The following is an 18,643-nucleotide window of genomic DNA, read 5'->3' as shown; positions in this document are numbered from 1 at the left end:
ATTACAAAGCAATGAGAAGAACACTCCCGCCACCCCATAAAACACTGACCAGACAACAAGTAATATGGAGACAGCTACAGACGGGGACCCTCCCCAATCCAAACTACCGTATACATGCGTGTAATGGCCGCACTTTTTTTTCCGAGATTGGGGTGAAAATCGGGGTGCGGCGATTACATGAGAAAAAAGACAGCGAAAAAAATTATTTGCGTTGGTACCTGCCTTTATTATTGTCAAAAAACTCCTCGTCCTCCTCCACTAAACTCGTCGTGATTTCATGCTTGTCCCATGTCCAAAACATCACTCCTCGTCGTCGTCCTCCTCCTCCTCTGAACCCATCGGGACTTCAGGCTCGTTCTTGTCCCAGATGAGGTTATCCTCCGTACCGTCCAGCCGAAACAGCAAAGCCATTGCGCCGCGTCTCCGTCACGTACTCGAGAAGTGAGTCTTCAACTTCCGGAAACATGCTATGCTTCCCTCGGAAAGCGCGCCTCTGAACATTTGTTTTCCTGAGGGCATCTTCTTGGGAGCACCATCGCCATACACATTTTTCGTCAACGCCGAACTTTCGTCCAGCCGCTCTTTTTCCTTCTTCTTTCGTGTAGTGAATCACTTTCAGCTTAAAGTGAGCGGTATAACTAACATATTTTCCCATCAAGGAAAAAGAAAATCTTCAGCTCACGAGCGCAGAACAAATCAGGGCAGCGATGCGTTCCGATTGCGAGATCGCACATGATATCCTTCGGGCGATCGAGGAAATGGCTGTAAAACGGAGGAGCAAACAGACTTGGATTGGATTGGATTGAATTTGCTGGCCTCACCCTTTGTAACAGGCAGGCATCGCTGCGGCTAGGAGCGCCCCCTTTGTAACGGAGGTGGTGGCCGCTGCCCCCATGTTCGACTTCTTTTTTTCCTCAAATATTTTGTTCTTAATTCTTATTGGCAATTCTACTTCTAACCTTACGCTTCATTTTGGCTTTCACTTGATTTTTAGGCCCCACCTGGCGGCAGTAACCACAAAACGTTCCGTATTTCTTGCACCGCACAGTAAGACGGCACTGCCCAACTTCCTGAAACTCATGGTGCGGCTTTTAAAAAGTTTCTTTTCCCAATTTTCTTTCTAAAGTTCGGGGTGCGGCCATTACACGCGTGTATACGGCACATATCAAAATTCATAAATAAGGATATGAACCCCTTCTGCCGGTTTTGCGGGGAGAAAGACAACTTCGAGCATATGATCTGGGCATGCAAAGCCCATAAGCCTCCCTCAGAACTCTTACCTGATCCCTCTAAAGAAGCTTGGGACAAGCTAAGGTCCAGCGATTACCCTGGCATTCAGTTCAAGGCCTTCGAATGGGCCGGCATTGTCAAAAGTCTCCACGGCCTGCGGCACGCTAACTGACTTCCCCTATTCCTCCCACTTATTGTGAATAAAGTTTTATCAGCCTCAGTCAGGCTTAGTGGGCAGGGGCCAAGGGGCGGCCTTGGGAAGAAAACGGTAGCAGCGAGGGCTTGGAAGGCCACGTCGAAGTGCAGGATGACGTAATGAGGCAGTATAGTTCATTGCTGGTTTTTCTTGCGTTGGTGTCATTGGAGCCATTGCTTGAGAAAAAAAAATGATGGCAGCAACCGGTGGAGTTCCTCTCGGATGATATCCCGCAGGTTGTTGTTGCCCAGAGACGTTTCATTGGTGTGGATGGGTAAGATGTGAGTTGGACGATTCTACTGCTGGGCTCGGGAGTCAGGGGTCCTCTACATGGTGGATGCTTCCTGAATACTCAGCTGTTGATCTCTGAGGGATTCTTAACAAGACCAGCGAAAAGTGTTCCTGATGCCTCTCATTAGAAACTCCACCTTCCTGTTTTCGGGCCTGTCGGGATCCACGCGACGAAATAGGTGCTTCAATTCTTCTACGTATGCGAGGACTGACTCATTAGGGAGCTGGACCTTAGACTAGATAAAGCCGCGAACGGTGACTAGCATAACCTGGAACATTGTAGAAACACACGAGTGGCTGGAATCTTCCGAGAAATATCTAGGCGCATCTTCTGCAACAAAGAAAATGAGCAAGCTGCATCTCGCAACAACGAGCATGAATAAACAAAGAATATGGACTCGATCCACGCGCTAGAATCACAGTATTTCGAATAAGCACAAATAAAGATTTGAACATTTCGTGGCTTTATATCTATATGATTTCGATGGTTTAATGCTTCACCAGTATCGTGTACAGTTTCTATTGGTTGTGTGACAGTTGACTATCCTTGCCTGAAACCGTGCCGGCAATCACTGATGTTCTTACTTTCTAAATGTATATGAAGCACATCTTACAAGCACTAGGCGTGAGTGCAATTGGCTTGTAATTGAACACATTTTTCTGGTCACCAGTTTTCAATATGGGAATTATTTTACTTATTCGCCAGTCTGCCGGGAGTGAGCCAGATGACCGCGATTTCTGGAATATTATTGAGAGGTATTTAGCCATCCATTCAGCATCTTTTTAAGAACATTTGTTATTTCATTGGGACCTATAGACTTTGTCACTCTCAGGTTAAGCAACGGCATTAGGATTCCTTCAGTCGTCAGACCAAGGGATAAATGTCGAGTAGTGCTCTGCAGTTTGGTCATTATCTTTGGCAAAAACCCTAGAGAAATAGTGGTTAAAACAATTCGGTACTTCTTGCTTGTTCATAAGAATACCATTTTCTCTTCTGACCTTGGAGACCGACTTTTTAGCAGTTAACTGTCTCCAAAACTTATTTGTAGATTCACGCAGGTATTTCTGCACAGTGAGGTTATAATAATTTAGTTTTGAGTCTTATATGGGATGCTTCAACTCGGTGCTCAAAATGGTAATGCTATTCAGGGATTACCGTAAAAGCCTCTATATAGCACAAGTTTTTTTCCTCCCTATCATGTCAGATTTCTGCCTCGTGTCGCGAGCGAATCCGAAAGGATTTCAGCCTAAATTCGCAGTTCCGGCCTCATTGTTAATCAGCACTATCTGCATCAGGCTTCCAGCGAGAGGAGGTGCTATCTAGTGGCGGCGGACTGTTTTGATGGTTTTGGTTTGACCATACTGACTCTGCGATAGTCGCAACCACAGTAACCCGTGATGCGCACGTGACCTGAAGCATGCCGAGCACACTTCGCACAGGCCTGTCCAGCCATGCTGGCCATGCCTTTCAGCCAAATAGCGCGTCTAACGTGCTTTTGAGAAATGCAGAATACTGAACGTGTTTAGAGATGTCGAAAAAGATGTTATACAGAAAGATGTTGCTAGCAAGGTACTCTAGGCAGAGGATACACATACCGTTCGACAATTGCGAAAGTCCTGAATCTGAGAGCACTCCCAGGGCGCATACGCTGTGCGCTTCCGCGAGGTGAACAGGCATGGCACATGATGGCCGCCTGCTGGAAGTGGCCTACTGGTTTTATAACAGCCAGGTGATCCTGCGGCTTCTGCGATTGCCAGGGCGAAAGTAAGCTGTTCTTTTCATGGTGCATGAAATCAAGCACGAGAAAGGGAGCAAGCCACCACTGGCACACGCATTGGACACAAAAGTTTGGAGTGCGTACAATTCATGAGGCAACCGTGAAATGCAGAGAAAATAAATAGTTCTGCTGATGTTTCATCACTCACTTTTTACCACCTGAAATTACACCTTGCATTAATGTGAGTCCATATTATGCTGGTTTTTATGGAATGCTTTTTGCGTAAAGCTTTCCGGCGTTGTTTTCTGCTTGCATGCTTTGCAGAGCGAATTTCCTGTGTCCAGCATTATTTATGCGTTCTATGTGGACACAGAATACACGAGCAGCGCTTGCAAGTTATACCAGGGAGATAGCTGATGCAACTGGAAATGGTCTTGAACCCTGCAAGGGGAGTTGTGCTGGGAAATGATGGCAGAGCAGCATAAAGCTCCCAGGTTTTGGCATCAACAAATGTTGCCAATCAGAGAGGGCAGCTTGGCACTTGTTTATTTTCAGCACCCTCCGTTGGAAGCAGTGAAAAGAAGGGCATGAAATACTGGTATTTCATTGTGCGCAGTGAGCAAGAGGCCCAGCGTGCACTGACGATGCTCAATGGCCGCTGGTACGCGGGCCGCCCGGTCAGCTGTGAGTTCAGTCCCGTGGAGCGCTGGAAGACTGCAGTCTGTGGTGAGGTTACTCTATCCTCCAAGGTCCGTCTCCTAAGGGACTTTTTAGCACGCACAATATTTTGTTTGTTGGGTATATTGTGCCGTGAACGGCTGTTCTGGCAGCTGCCAATCGCTCATGAAATGAATGAAAAACTGCATTTCCTAGTTAATCTGTTTACTTGTTTTGCATGTGTCACTAACAACTGCAGCAGCCTCCTGTTAATATGAACTCTGTTAGTCCCATCGATAACCCGTTATCGATGCGATTCAAATTCTCCCGCTTTTGAAGCGCTCCTTTCAGAGCAGTTACAAAGCAATCCTGAATGGCCCCTGGGCTAAAAGTTGCACTGAGCAACTTGACGCAGTTTTCAGTGTATATAAACAATAATAAATGCGAACCTCTCATCAAAACCACAAAAATATATACAAGCCAATATGTACCAAACGCACATGCATATAAAATAGAAACTGTTATAATACAGAAGCACATCCAAACTAAAACTAACAACTCATCATACAAGGCACATAAAAGAAAGTTCGAGAAGATGAAGGTGACACATATTTTTTTAGCACAGATTGCAAAAGAATATTTTTAGTTCTTTCATAGATGAAAACGCCTGTTTTGGGTATTTTTTGAGAAGGGATGGTTTTAATGACTGAAGTTTGTATTGGGTGCGGAAATTGGGAACTAACCAGAGAGGAAGGTTTCTAATGCATACATCCGTTATTCGGTGTTGTAATGATGCAGCAAGCTTAATAAAATTTACAAATTCTGCATAAAAGAAGTAGAGTTGGTTTAACAATTTATATTCATAACTGTTTATGATTCGAATAATGTCATACTTCGAAAATAGGTCTTTTGTAGTTGTGTCTATGCCAACGTTCGCAACATAGCGCAAGACTTTTTTCTGAAGCACGTTGATTTTATTAATATTTCGTTTGGTTGTGGTGCTCCAAACAAGAGTACAGTAGTTTACGTGAGGTGCAAATAGCACATGTTCTGAAAGTATATTTCTGCAGTAGGACCACTGAGTGCACATATTAATGTGGTGATCTGAGCTTAGATGACATGTGTATTATTGTGATGCGATCATTCATAAAGCTGATTGAATTTTGGAATGTGAATGCTTTATTGCGGGGCCTAAACAGTAAACATTTCGTCTTTGTAGGATTAATTACAATGCAGTTAGACTGGGACCATCACGCAAGTTTATTAAGAGTTTCGTTGCACTGAATAACCAAGTCATTCGGATCTTTACCGGCAAAGAGGAGGCTGCTATCATCAGCACATTTAGCTGACTGGGTAATGTGTACTATATTATTTATATATAAGTTGAATAATAGCGGGCCGAGGATACTACCCTGCGGTACTGCACAATGCAGAGGCAATAAAGATGGCTCAATATTATTTATATGGACGCATTGAACTCTGTCTTTCAAATAGGACGTAATTAAATTGAGGGGCTGTCCTCTTATTCCGTACTGTGATAGCTTACCTGTCAAAATACTATGGTTAACAGAGTCAAAGGCTTTGCTGACATCGATGAACAGACCTAGAGTAAAATTACCAGCATCTATATTTTGAACTATCTGTTCTTTTAGCGAGAGCAGGGCTATTCCGTCGATCGTCCCTTCCTAAACCCATACTGGCAGTCAGTTATTACATTATTTTTATCGAGGAATCTATTAAATCTATGAAAAATAACCTTTTCCAGTCCTTTTGAAAAAATCGAGAGGATAGATATTGGCCGATAATTATTCACAACATTTACATCACCCCCTTTGTGCACCACAGTAATTCTAGCCTTTTTCATCGCATTTGGAAAAATGCCCAATTCAAGAGCTAGTTAAAAATGTGGGCTAAAACAGGCGCAATGCATTCTATATTACAAATTTAACTGATCTTAGTTGTATGTTATTAGGATCTAGCGCTTTAGAACTTTTCATGTTAAAGAAAGTGTGGTAGACCTCCTCAGTGTCAGTCGTTTCAAGAAACAAACTCTGTGAGAGACTCAGGGTGTCCATGCTTGGGGGGCCTAAATTACTTGCTCAGACAACGTTGAAGTTATCTGCACACAAGACAGCTCTTCGCCATCATTAATTGCTTCCTTCGGCCAAGAATATCATTGACAATATTCCATACGGCAAGTGGGTTATTAGCTATAGTTTCAGCAAAAAGATTTTTGTAGTACAAACGTTTTGCATGTTTTAGTGTTGCATTAAATTTATTCCGCACAGTCTTAAATTCCTTGAGCTTTTCCTCGCATCGCGAACAAAGAAAATCGTGATAAAGGCCGTTCTTTTCTTTGATATGCTTGACATGCTCTGAGGTCACCCAAGGTTTCCTAGTTTTCCGCGATCGTCTTGCTTCCTTAAAAGGAAATGTTTATTGTAAATAAGAAGAAAAGCTTCAAGAGATTCCGAGTAGGCTGAGTTAGCATCACTGAGTTCCAATATAGATCTGCGCAGTAATTTCGTGTTTGAAGGATTCTAAAGCACTTTCGGAAATAGTCTGGTAGGACACATAGGATACACCAGCGCTCGTGTGTCCTATGTGTCTTCATTTTGTCCTCGTCCTTCTCTGCGCTGTATTTTTCCATCATGAATAATCCTAGGTCAAGTGTTTTTTTTTGCTAGGGCGTGGAAAAGTCATGAAGACAGGGCAGTGATCGCTTATGTCTGATGCAATTGTACCTGCACTGAGGATATCTGTATTTAGATTAGTGATAAGAAGATCAAGCGTAGATGAGGTAAAATGAGTAACACATGTTGAAGAAGTGGTAATAACATTTTCGAAACCTAGTATCAAAATATAAATGTTATTTTTGTCCATGATGTCAATATTAAAACGACCACCACAAATGAAAACAAAACTGTTTTGAGAAACATAATCCATTAGGCTCTCAAAAAACGTGAAAAAGTCTTGGACATTGCCATTTAGACACAGCACATATGATTTCCTTACTGGTTTTTATCGTGAGCACTTCAAAGTTAGCCGTTAATGCAATTCTGTAGCAATGTAAATTACCAAGCAGGGGCGATTCAGAAAGGTATGCTTTAATTGGAGGGATGTCTGATGCGTGATTACACCAAGTTTCAGATATCATTAGGACTCTACATTTAAAGGAGAAGCATCGATCTCGTCATGCTTGTTGCGCATGGAACGAGCGTGTCAGGTGTGGTGGCTAATTTAAGATCAGCCGGCTACAAAACTTCAAAGTATTCCATTCTCAGAGCACCAAGATTATCGACGCTGCAAGCTACCGAATCTTATCTAAATCCGTTTCATGCTCAATCTTGATGGCCGGCGCATCATCTGACTTTCTTGCGAAAATTTTGCCATTTAGCGTCCAAACTGACTTCCAGCCCTGCTTGTGCTTCCTACCAATAGCTGCGCCCACAAGTTTTTTCAGGAACGGGCAAAGATGTTCATTAGCATAGATGGGATCAGATTTGTCCAGATTTCAGTCACTGAAGCCTTGCTTTCCTTCCCTTCATCCTCTCTCTTTGCTCTAGACTTGAACTGCACAACAATGTGTTTTACACTATCGTCGCGTGTAGGCACTTCCTTATGTCGGACACTACACCTCTTGATTACCTTTGATAGCTCTGCCAGTTCTATCCTGTCCTGTTGGGTTGGAGGCTTTCATACTTTGGCGTTTCTTAATCAAATATTTCGTCTCCTTAGATAGTTTACCAGTATCCTCTCTAACAATTCTGCCGCACACTCAGTAATGATATCTCTGAAATTATTGTACATTGTTTCTAGGCTTAGTTTGGCTCCTCGGTTAGCACTGAATATCTATTCTGCAGCGAGAGCCTGAATCTTTCTACTTTTCCCCTTACCGCTGATTCAGACTTCTTCCTTACTTATCTGTTTCATTCTCTCTTCAAAGCCAGACTAATTCGAGACCTTACTATTGTGTGGTCACTGCATCGCACCTTTCTAATTACCTCTACATCCAGGTTTAGAACACACTATGAAGTCTATTTCATTTTTAGTTACCCCATTAGGGCTTTTACATGTCCACCTCTGGTTCTTCCGTTTGCCGAAGAAGGTATTCATTATTCTTAAGTTATTGCGATCCTCAAACTAACTAGTAACTCCCCCCTGCTATTTCTAGAACCAATGTTATAGGCACCCACTGCCTGGTGTGCAGCCTGCTTTTTCCCTACCTTGGCATTGAAATTGCCCATTAGTACAGTATACAAGAAGGACTTTTTGTTGGGCTAGTTGGTGCAGCATTTTTCAAAAAAGGACGAAGCGCTAACGACACATTCACATGAAAGAAGACACGTGTCTTCCTTCATGTGAATGTGTCGTTAGCGCTTCGTCCTTTTTGAAAAAAGTACAGTGTACTATGTCATCTTCCCCACTGCCAATTCTACACCTTTGTAGAAGCTTTTGACTGCCTGGTCATGACTACATGTAGGTGCATAGGCCTGTACAATCTTCAGTTTATACTGCATATTAAGCTTAATTTTGATGCCTGCCACCCTCTTTAATGCTATAAACTTCATCTATATTACCATGCTATATCCTTATTGACAAGGAACCATACTCTTATTTCTCTTCTCTCCGGTAAACCTCGATAACGAAGTACTTCAGTACAGTATATGCCTCATTTGGGCTCCTCACCCCTATGAAATCCCATTGCATAGTTCCTCGAAAAGCACTGCTAAACTAGCCTCACTAGCTAGGGTTCTAGTGGCAAACAACATTGAGATCCTACATAGACACCATCGACGCTGTTTGTAACCATAGACGCCACGGTCTCCATTGTCAGAGCACAGGCGCTGTCGCACATTAGTTGTCTCTTGTGCAGGGCTGTTCTTCCGGCAGGCGTGCCCCAAAGGACGTGGCTGCAACTTCCTCCACGTCTTTCGCAACCCCACAGATGAGTGCTGGCACGAGGGCAGCCGGTAAGTGCACCCACACTGACATCTCTTGATCTCGTATCTGCTGGCACCAAGCATTTCCGTTCATGCTCACCCCTTTCCTGTTCATCTCTCTGAGCTATAAATTTATTCTCAACGTTTTGTCACAAGTTCAATCTCAGAGTTAACTGAAATGCAATCTAGTAGCAGCGGCTTTCCTAACATGTAACATAAGCATCCCATTCACTGCTTTGAGGTGATCCTGTGGTCACCTGTGGAAATATTCCACATGTACAGAGAACATATAACCAACAGAAGAATTGCGCTGGAGAAACCGTACAACCTGTAAAGAGTTTTTTACAGTTAAGGGGTCATGGACCTGTAAAGAGCCTAGGTGTTTCTGCAGGTACTTACTGAGGACATGTTGCCATGTACCGTTTTCGCTTACTATACACCTAAACGGTGCATCTGCCTTATGGGTTTTAGCTGTGAAAAACACAGTGAGGGCATTAAACTTGGAGTCAACAATGCTATTCGCTAAGCCGTTCAGCTCTAATTCCCTGCACATGGCCACCGCCTTACATTTCACTCTAGTCGCGCTAGATTTCACTGTCCTGAAGATCTTGGCGATAGCCTCTTCCGCTCTCCTCTGGTACTCTTCCTCCGCCAGCACAACAAAGCCTCCCTCCTTGTCTGATTGAAGCAGTCGCAGATGATTCTGATGATTCTGTGAGCTTGTTTATTAAACTTCTGGCGTCGAGGTCGGCAAGGAAGCACACGATGATCAAACCAGCACGATGATCTGCGCGATCACAATTCCACAGACTGCTTCCTCTTCATCAGCGTCCAGCCAAAAGGGCTTATCTTCGTCTTCACAATGCCCCCCAGAGAAAAAGGAGCCATCCTGGCGACTTAAGGGGACGAAGGTACAATTGGATCATGGCTGAACATGTATAGTCTCACGGCCACGGCGTCGCAAATCAGATGATGGCATAAGCGGCTCAACAATATAGTTCACTGGTGAAGTGCGATCGGCGACACGGTAGGGCCCGTGATACTTTGAGATCAGCTTTGTGGAGAGACCGGGGCTACCGGATGGAACCCATAGCCACACAAGTGAGCCGGGCTCAAAGTGTGGTGCATTCTCCTGATCGGTGTCTTGGCGATATTTTTGGCGCCACTGAGAGTCGGTCGTAAACGTGCGGGCAATATGGCGGCATTCTTTGGCATACAGTGAAAGCTCGTTAATTCGAACCTCGATAATTCGAATTTTCGGATAATTTGAACTACACTACTTGGTCCGGCCAAGCTTCATAGAGATCTGTGTATAAAAAAGCCCGTTAATTCGAACGCGAGTCGGTTCCGCTACGGATAATTCGAACTACGCGCCGCCGCTTCTGGGCGGCTTGGCGCACATCACGCGGAAAAAAAAAAAAGTAAAGAAACACCTCCGCGATCGGTAGGCACAATTAGAGGCTGCGCACGTCCAAAACGGGGACATAATAAGGAACCAGGTAAAACCATGGAAGAGTGGGTAAAACTTAAATGGCGCCATGACCGGCGCGGCCGGCGGCGTTGAAGGGAGGGGACGCGGCCGCGGCAAGGTCAGTGCATGGCCGCGCGGCGGCGGCCGCCTGCTCTCTCTTCTGCGCAACCTCCGTAGCTATCAACTAAATACTCGTCAATTCCAACCCTGTTAATTTGGAAACAGGGATAAGTACTGTCGGCGCGGTCCCAGCCAATGATCTCGGACTGGCACTATGGGTTAAACTTTTTTTTTTTTTTTGCGATAGCCATCCATCCTTCCACCCATCAGCCGTCAGAGGAAGCACGCGAGTCAGCCGCGATCATGACGCCGGCTTTTAGCACCGTTCGCTCCGAAGATTGGAGTGGCAGTAGACGCCGCCGCCGGCCCAAGTCGCTCATAGCATGATAAAGCGAACGTACTGAAAAGGAGGCTTGCACAACCGGATAAGCGCTGGCACTTTGCCAAGTTCGCTTTTCTCTCCCCTGCCCGAGCTAAAGTCAAAAGATAAACACGCCGTTATCGCCGCGCAGCATCTTGGTGCACTGCCAAGAAATGTGTTGCGGACCGTGAAGGCGCGAAACAGAGGGACGCGCTAACGACTGACGCCTTTTTTTTTGTTGTTGTTGTTTTTTTTCCGATTCGTAGGCACAAATCGGGGCTGAGTGGGTTCATTATGCGAACGAGTTCGTTACGCGACTAAATACGGTACATTTACCGTAGTACAAACGGTTTCGGCCAGTTTTTTCGAGGCCATTCGATAATTCGAACATCGGATAATTCGAACTTTTTTCCCGGTCCTGTGAAGTTCGAATTAACGAGCTTTTACTCTAGTAGGAAGCTTGGCAGCGAAGGGCGCGTGAAGGGGTAATCGCTGATTGGTTTGAAAGGTAGTCAATAAGAGAGCCGATCCATGGATCCTTCCATTGTTCGGCAGGCATGTCACTGACGTCGATCGAAGATGCCACGGAGTCTAAGACGGAGAGGCTGCAAGGTCTGCTGGAAGCGGTGAGCGAGATAAAGCATCGGCATCTATGTTTGCGACCAGATCGGTAAATAACGCAGATATCGTATTCTTGCAAACGCAGAGCCCACCGTGCCAAGCGGCCGGATGGGTCCTTGAGCGATGAAAGCCAGCATAGGGCATGATGGTCCGTGACTATGTCAAAAGAACGGCCGTAAAGTTAAGGGCGAAACTTTGTGATTGCCCAGACAATGGCCAAGAACTCCTTTTCCGTTACAGAGTAGTTCGCTTCGGCTTTGGTGAGAGTACGGCTGGCGTAAGCGACTATGTACTCACCGAAGCCAGAGGGGCGCTGAGCAAGCACAGCTCCGAGGCAGACACCACTCGCGTCTGCGTGCACTTCGGTTGGCGCCTGGGGGTCAAAATGGCGCAGGATAGGCGGGGCTGTGAGGAGGCGGCGCAAGGTGTTGTAGGCGTCGTCGCATGCTGATGACCACAGCGAAATGTCTGAGTTATTGCCGAGGAGCTCAGTCAGCGGGGCGACAATGGAAGCAAAGTTCCATATAAAACGCCGAGAGTATGAGCACAAACCCAAAAAACTCCTCAGTTGCTTGATGGTAGTAGGTTTCGGGAATGCAGTCACAGCTCGAAGTTTGGCAGGATCAGGACAGATACCATCTTTGGACACAACGTGGCCCAAAATGGTCAGCTCACGAGCAGCGAAACGACACTTCTTCAAGTTGAGCTGCAGACCAGCGTTCACAAGACATGTCAAGACCTGCTTCAGTCGAGAGAGATGGGTCGCAAAGTCCGGCGAGAACACCACGATGTCGTCAAGGTAACAGAGGCACGTCTTCCATTTTAGGCCACGCAGAATTGTATCCATCATACGCTCGAATGTAGCAGGAGAATTGCAGAGACCGAACGGCATGACTGTAAATTCAAAGAGGCCATCGAGGGTGACAAACGCGGTTTTAGGGCGATCTTCCGTGGCCATGGGCACCTGCCAGTAACCGGATCGTAAATCAAGGGAAGAAAAAAGTTCAGCACCTTGTAAGCAGTCCAATGCATCATCTATACGCGGAAGAGGGTAGACGTCTTTCCTCATGATTTTGTTTAGGCGACGGTAGTCAACGCAGAAGCGAATAGAACCATCTTTCTTCCGCACTAGGACAACAGAGGAAGACCAGGGACTATTAGAAGGCTCAATTACTCCATTCTGTAACATTGTTTGAACTTGGCCTTCAATAACTCAGCGCTCAGTGGCCGACACTCGATAGGGGCGCTGACGCAGAGGAGCATGGGAACCGGTGTCAATGTGGTGGGCAACAGTTGATGTGCGGCTCAAAGCAGGCTGGTGAGAGTCGAATGAAGAGTGGAACTGATGAAGCAGCACGAGAAGTTTAGAGCGTTGAGATTCAGGAAGACTGGCATCGATGGAGCGGAGGAAAACGTCGGCAGAAAACTGGTCCAGCGCAAGAACAGGTGATATAAGTGCAGCCAAATCAGCGGGCTGTGAAGCGGGTGTTGCGTCACCAGGGAGAATAGAATCAATGAGCTGGATGGTGCCGAGGCATTCACCGCGACGCAGGGATACGGGAAATGAGAACGGATTACAAATCCAGAGCGCAGTGAGGCCAGCTGACACAGAAAGTACGGCGTACGGCAGGAGAAGATTTTTGCGGCTTAGAAAGATAGGCGATGGGATGAATGGTACATCAGTATGGCGTGAAAAAGCACATGCGGTGGGCATAAGAACGAAAGAGCACGCAGTGAGATCAGTATCTTCGGCAACGGGGACTTTGGGAAAAGGAACATCCGGCGACGGTTTGTCTAGCGCAAAAAAACTCCAGTTCGGCACGTGCACAGCTGATCACCGCATTATGACGCGGCAGAAAATCCTAACCCAAGATAAGATCATGAGAGCAGGAAGGCAAAACTACGAACTCTATTGCGTACAAAACTTCCTGAATGATGACTCGAGCGGTGCACACCGCTATAGGCTCTACAGGCTGGGCACTTGCCGTGCATAGCGAGAATCCTGAAATAGGTGGTGTCACTTTGCGCAAGGAACGGCAAAGACTTGCAGCCATGGCAGAAACAGCAGCGCCGGTGTCGACCAGAGCCAGTACTATAACTCCCTTAACAGAAACTTCAAGCAGATTTGCAGGAGATATGTGAGGCCTTTTACAGTTCGCTCGTTGTGCAGTTCTCGCCTCAGGAACTGCGGCATTCAGTTTTCCTCCTGCACAAGATTGGGACGCCGGCGCAGAGGAGATAGGGAGCGGCGATGCGGCGAGCTTGAGCGGCGAGTAGAAAAGGTAGTACGGTCATTCGCAACGGAACCTGCAGATGAATCGGTGGCTGCGTCCTGATCCCGGGTTGGCTGCCAGGAAGGTGATGTTCGGCGCGATAGAAACTCATCGGGAGTGCGATTTCGGCAGTGCTGGGCAATATGGCCAGCACATCCACAAGAATAACAAATGGGACGGTTATCACTTGTTCGCCATGGATTGCGGCGCTGAGGTCGAGGCGCGGGACGAAAGGCTGTGGCGCCTGAAGATATTCCTGTACAGGCGCTGGAGGCGTAGCGTACACCACAGGGTAGCTAGGTGGCCGTGGTCGGGCAGCGACCGCAGCGTACGTCAGCAGTGAGACAGGAGCGGGGGCGCATGTCATTGGTGGAGTGACAGGTGGAGCGACGTCGGCGTATGCGAGGGTCTCAGTGGCTTGTGCGGGCTGAGGAATGGGTGCTGGCGGATGGACAGGGGGAAGGGCGTCCGCCACGCGGTTGGCGATGACCTGTCGAAGGGGCGCCAAATTGTGGGAAAGCTCGCAGTTTGTTGGCAATAGTGATATTTGGCGAGCAACTTCCTCTCGGATGAAATCTTTGAGCTGCTGCACCAGCGATGAGGTCTCAGACGTAGCGGAGAGGCCAGAAAGTGATTCCACAGGCGCGGAAGGCTATTGAGGGAGGAGTCGCTGCTTGCGCAACTCATCGTAGCTTTGACAAAGGTTGACAACTTGTGCAACAGTTGTCAAATTCCGGGATGTCAACATGAGGAAGGTGTCATATTCGATACCCTTCAGGATGTGCTTGATCTTTTGTGCCTCGGGCATCTGGGCGTTTACTCAACTGCATAGGTGGAGCACATCTTCAATGTAGCTGGTAAACGTCTCACTGAGCCGCTGCGTTCGATCGTGCAAGCGTTGCTCAGCGCGGAGCTTGCGTACAGTAGGACGACCAAACACGGTGTTAAGGTTCGCCTTAAATGAGTCCCAATTCGTGAGTTCGGCTTCGTGGTTACGATACCACAGGTTGGCGGCTCCGGTCAAATAAAAGATAACGTTTTTTAACTTTGGTGCATCGTCCCCCTTATTGTGCAAACTCGCTCGCTAGTATGACGCAAGCCAGTCGTCACAGTCGGTGTGTCTGTCCCACTGAAGAGCGCAGGATCTCGCTGGCGCAAGGAGCTAGAGCAGACGACCGGCGGGGTCATCGGGACAGTTGGTGGGTGTTCCTCTTCGGCCATGTGAATTACCGGTAGCGTACGGGTGCGAAGCTTCAGCGTGAGGCAAGGGTATCAGGCCGCATCTCCATTAAGTGTAAGAGAAGGTTTAATCTATACGTCGAGGTCGGCAAGGAAGCGCACAATGATCAAACTAGCACAATGATCTGCGCGATCACAATTCCACAGACTGCTTCCTCTTCATCAGCGTCCAGCCAAAAGGGCTCATCTTCTTCTCCACAGCATTAATGTTCAGAACACGAAGATCACTGATGGCATCCAGTCAGTGGAAATCCGAAGGTAATTTGTCCGAAGTAGCATCAGTGAACAGGGCCCTTGAGTTAGAATCTTTGATTAAAGAACTCTCGACATCCCAGTTATATCAAACGCCATCAACAAATATGTGGCCATATCGCAAAGGCACTTTTGACCCACTGTTCTGATAAGACTGCGTAGCATCCCAAAGCTTTTTCCTGATCGATCGCTCACGTGCAGAAAAATCCTCCGATAAGCGAATGCCTGAATCCTTGAGCCTGTGTGCATTTTTTAAGGCTTGCGTTTTTTCCCGAAAATTCAGCTGCTTAACGATGACAGGACAAGGGCGCCCGTCCTGCTTTCTGCCTATACGATGGTACCTTTCTATCTTAGGTCATTCCATCTGAAGATGGTCGATGAATACCTTCATTACAGCAACGTAGGGAGCTTTGCTGGTTTCTTGGTCATCTTCTGCAAGACCGTGAAAAATAATTTTGTTTCTGCGAGGCTGATTTTCTAGGTTATCGTTCCTTGAAAGAAGCCTGGTGACAACCTTAGACAATGAATTCAACTTGCGTTGCACTGTGTCATCAACTGCATCAATACCTGATACTTGTTTTTTTGTTTCAAGTGCAGATACGTGTGATTCAAGAGCTTCAAGGCGTTCGTTTACTGTTTTTATTTCTGCGATATCTTCAGCCATCTTTTTCTGACCTGCCAGTAACTGAGCATCTCATTAATAGCTGACAGATTAGAATTTGAAGAATCGTCGCCGGTGCTTACCGTGTGAATGGTAGCTGAACGAGTTACCGGAATCGTTTTGATTGGGGCCAGGGTTAGTTTCTACGTCTCCGCTTAATAGAAAACCAGCTGTGAATACGACACAGATAGAAACCGTGATTGTGTGGGCGAGGAAACAGCATCAAAAATCTGTCATCAGAGCGCACGTGTTTTCAAAATGACGTGAAGAGCAGAATCTTGCCACCTTTGCCGTTTCCTAGCCTACTGGCGATACAATGTGTCTTTTATACAGAGCATTGTTGACGTCACAAGACTTGGCCTCACGATGACCGGTAGATTCAAGATGATGATATCGCTGAAGGAAGACACACTTGGGCCTGGTAGCACACGGGGAGACAGATCCACACTATCTTTCTTGAGAAAGGAAAGGCAGCCCCTACTCGAACCAGTCATCCACATGCGGGTCAGGCAGTGGCCATGAAGCTGCATTGCGTTGTACTAGGAAAGCAGGAATCGCTGCAGTCTCGAGATTGCACCGGTGAGGCAGGTACAGAACTGCGTAAAGAGCAGAATACAGGTCAGCATCTTGCCACCTTCGCCATTTCCTAGCTCACTCAATTATGCGCACTCTACCAACAGTTTAATAAATGTAAAAGTGGCATATTTATATGTACAGCTCAAGCATAGTCAAAAAGTATTTGCTACGCTTGTTTTAGGTATTCTGACTGCTTTTGCTTCATTTGTTTGACCCTGCTTGAGCTACGAGTGTTGTTGTTGGTTTAGGTTTCTTTTGCTTCTTTTGTTTGACTCTGCTTTTGCTACGATCGTCTTTTGTTTTTGTTGTTGGTTTAGGCTTCTGACTGCTTTTGCGTCACTTTTTTTACTCTGTTTTTGCTGCAATTGTTTTATCATTGTATTTTTCGTTTTTGAGTCAGGACTGGTTTGCTTCTCATGTCTTACTCTGCTGTTGCTACAAATGGTCCACACTGCTTTTGCTAAGAGATGGCCTGCTTTCCGTTGCAAATCTTGTTTCTGTTTCTTTTAGTTTATCTACTGGGGTTAGGGGTATCTTGTCTGGTATCCTGATGTTGCCGCCTGGCTTCCACGTGTTGGGTTTGCAGTGATTATTTGGCAATGAGTCTCATACTTGAGCTGTACGTATAAATATGCCACTTTTCCGTTTAATAAATTGTTTATAGTGTGCGCATGTGGTGTCCCCTCTTGCCTGTGTCTGTGTTGTGCCGCTGTTCATTTTCATAGTGATCCCTGTTTTTGAATCCTGGAAGGTATAAGCTGATATCTGCCTTGTGCAGGTCACCACCGCAGCAGCAGCATTCCCACAGCCCCCTGGTCAAAAAAAGACGTCAATCCAAGTCTAGGGAATCTTACAGGTCACACAGGCGGTCAGGTGCCTCAAGATCGAGATCAAAGTCCAGGAGTCGCAAAAAACGACGTCACCACAAGTCTCGTTCCAGATCCACAGACAGGTCAAAAAAGTCGAGACATCACTCAAGATCAAAGCATCGCTAGTTTAGTCAGCTTGGGGTCAAGAACTATAATGTAATGTCTGTCAATTAAAATACAGTCTTGAGAGAACGCTTTGTTGGGCTAGTTGGTGACAGTTCATTGCAAGATCTAGGCTCGAAAACACACACACGGACACAAGAAAGGTAACGGGTTCTTGTGTCCGTGTGTGTTTTTGCGCCTTGATCTTACAATCAAAACACAGTCCCTGACCGAATTTTCAGACGGCCGATTTTTAGGTCCTGCCTGATTATTCGTACTCTGCATAGCACTGTCACACGCGGTCCATAAAGCCAACTTATAAACCAACCAAAATTTCGCACGTTCAAAACTTTTGGCGTTCGATTTTCCACATTTGTTCTCAATCACAAAACAAAAGCTACAAAATTTGCCACAACTTTGCTGCCATTTTATTTTTCTGCAACCTTGAACACTCGTTGCAGGCATCCCGTATACCCGCTATTCGCAACTTTCACTTACAGTGCCACTGCCATGCGGCCGCTTCTGGTACTGCCCTCAGGGGATGCCGAGAGAATAATTCGTGCTTCTCTAGCTTGGTGCTGCGTCTCCCACGGAACTTCTTTATGTGGAGCTCGGTCAAGCAGCGCTTTTAGTGTGTAACTACATTTTGAGTTGGCTTTGGCTCGCAGCCGTGACACTAGAATAATAATATAACTTCTATTTTTTTGTTTGGGGCATGCAGTACAAGGGGAAAACATAAAAGCAGTCGAATCTTCTATACATTGATGTGTTCTGACTGTGCGGTCAAAGGTGGGATAAACCTGCCCATGTTACCTCCAGATTATATGCCCAGGAAGGATAGGATAATTAAGTTATTAATATCTTTGTAACATCAAGTCGGTTACTTTACCATGAAAAGTATCGTGATCAATCCTGGTTGACGAAGGAACACCCCCTTAGTGACAGTATGAGCGGCATAGCTGTCTTATTTCTGGGGTTATGCATGGGTTTTGCTTTTCCTTGCCACTCTAAACTCTGAGCAGATCCAAGTTTCGCAAAAAAAAAAGAGGACTGCAACTAAAGCTACGACAGTTTTTAGAGCGCATTTCTGATGGGAGAAGTTTGACTGGTGTAAGTTGCGATC

At 46.2% G+C, this 18,643-nt stretch overlaps 1 protein-coding gene across 5 annotated transcripts in view; it reads left to right on the top strand.

The window, feature by feature from the left end:
- Positions 1-17,615, top strand: part of LOC146201401 (U2 small nuclear ribonucleoprotein auxiliary factor 35 kDa subunit-related protein 2-like) — an 86,002-nt gene extending 68,387 nt beyond the window's left edge. For 2 of the 5 annotated variants that reach the window (XM_084595819.1, XM_084595821.1), the window contains 3 exons: positions 4,052-4,184; positions 8,969-9,065; positions 17,328-17,615. In XM_084595819.1, the coding sequence (XP_084451945.1) occupies positions 4,052-4,184; positions 8,969-9,065; positions 17,328-17,578 (481 nt within the window). In that variant the 3' untranslated portion in view covers positions 17,579-17,615. Of the gene's footprint in view, positions 1-4,051; positions 4,185-8,968; positions 9,066-11,482; positions 11,554-17,327 lie in introns of all 5 variants that reach the window. The other 3 variants (XM_084595822.1, XM_084595823.1, XM_084595820.1) reach the window with 3 other exon arrangements.
- The last annotated feature ends 1,028 nt before the right edge of the window (positions 17,616-18,643 follow it).

Source organism: Amblyomma maculatum, chromosome 2 (assembly GCF_055883805.1).
Source record: "Amblyomma maculatum isolate TAMU_Amacu chromosome 2, ASM5588380v1, whole genome shotgun sequence".
Lineage (NCBI taxonomy): Eukaryota > Metazoa > Arthropoda > Arachnida > Ixodida > Ixodidae > Amblyomma > Amblyomma maculatum.
The sequence above is the reverse complement of the archived record's forward strand: the minus strand, read 5'-3'. Positions and strand labels throughout refer to the sequence as shown.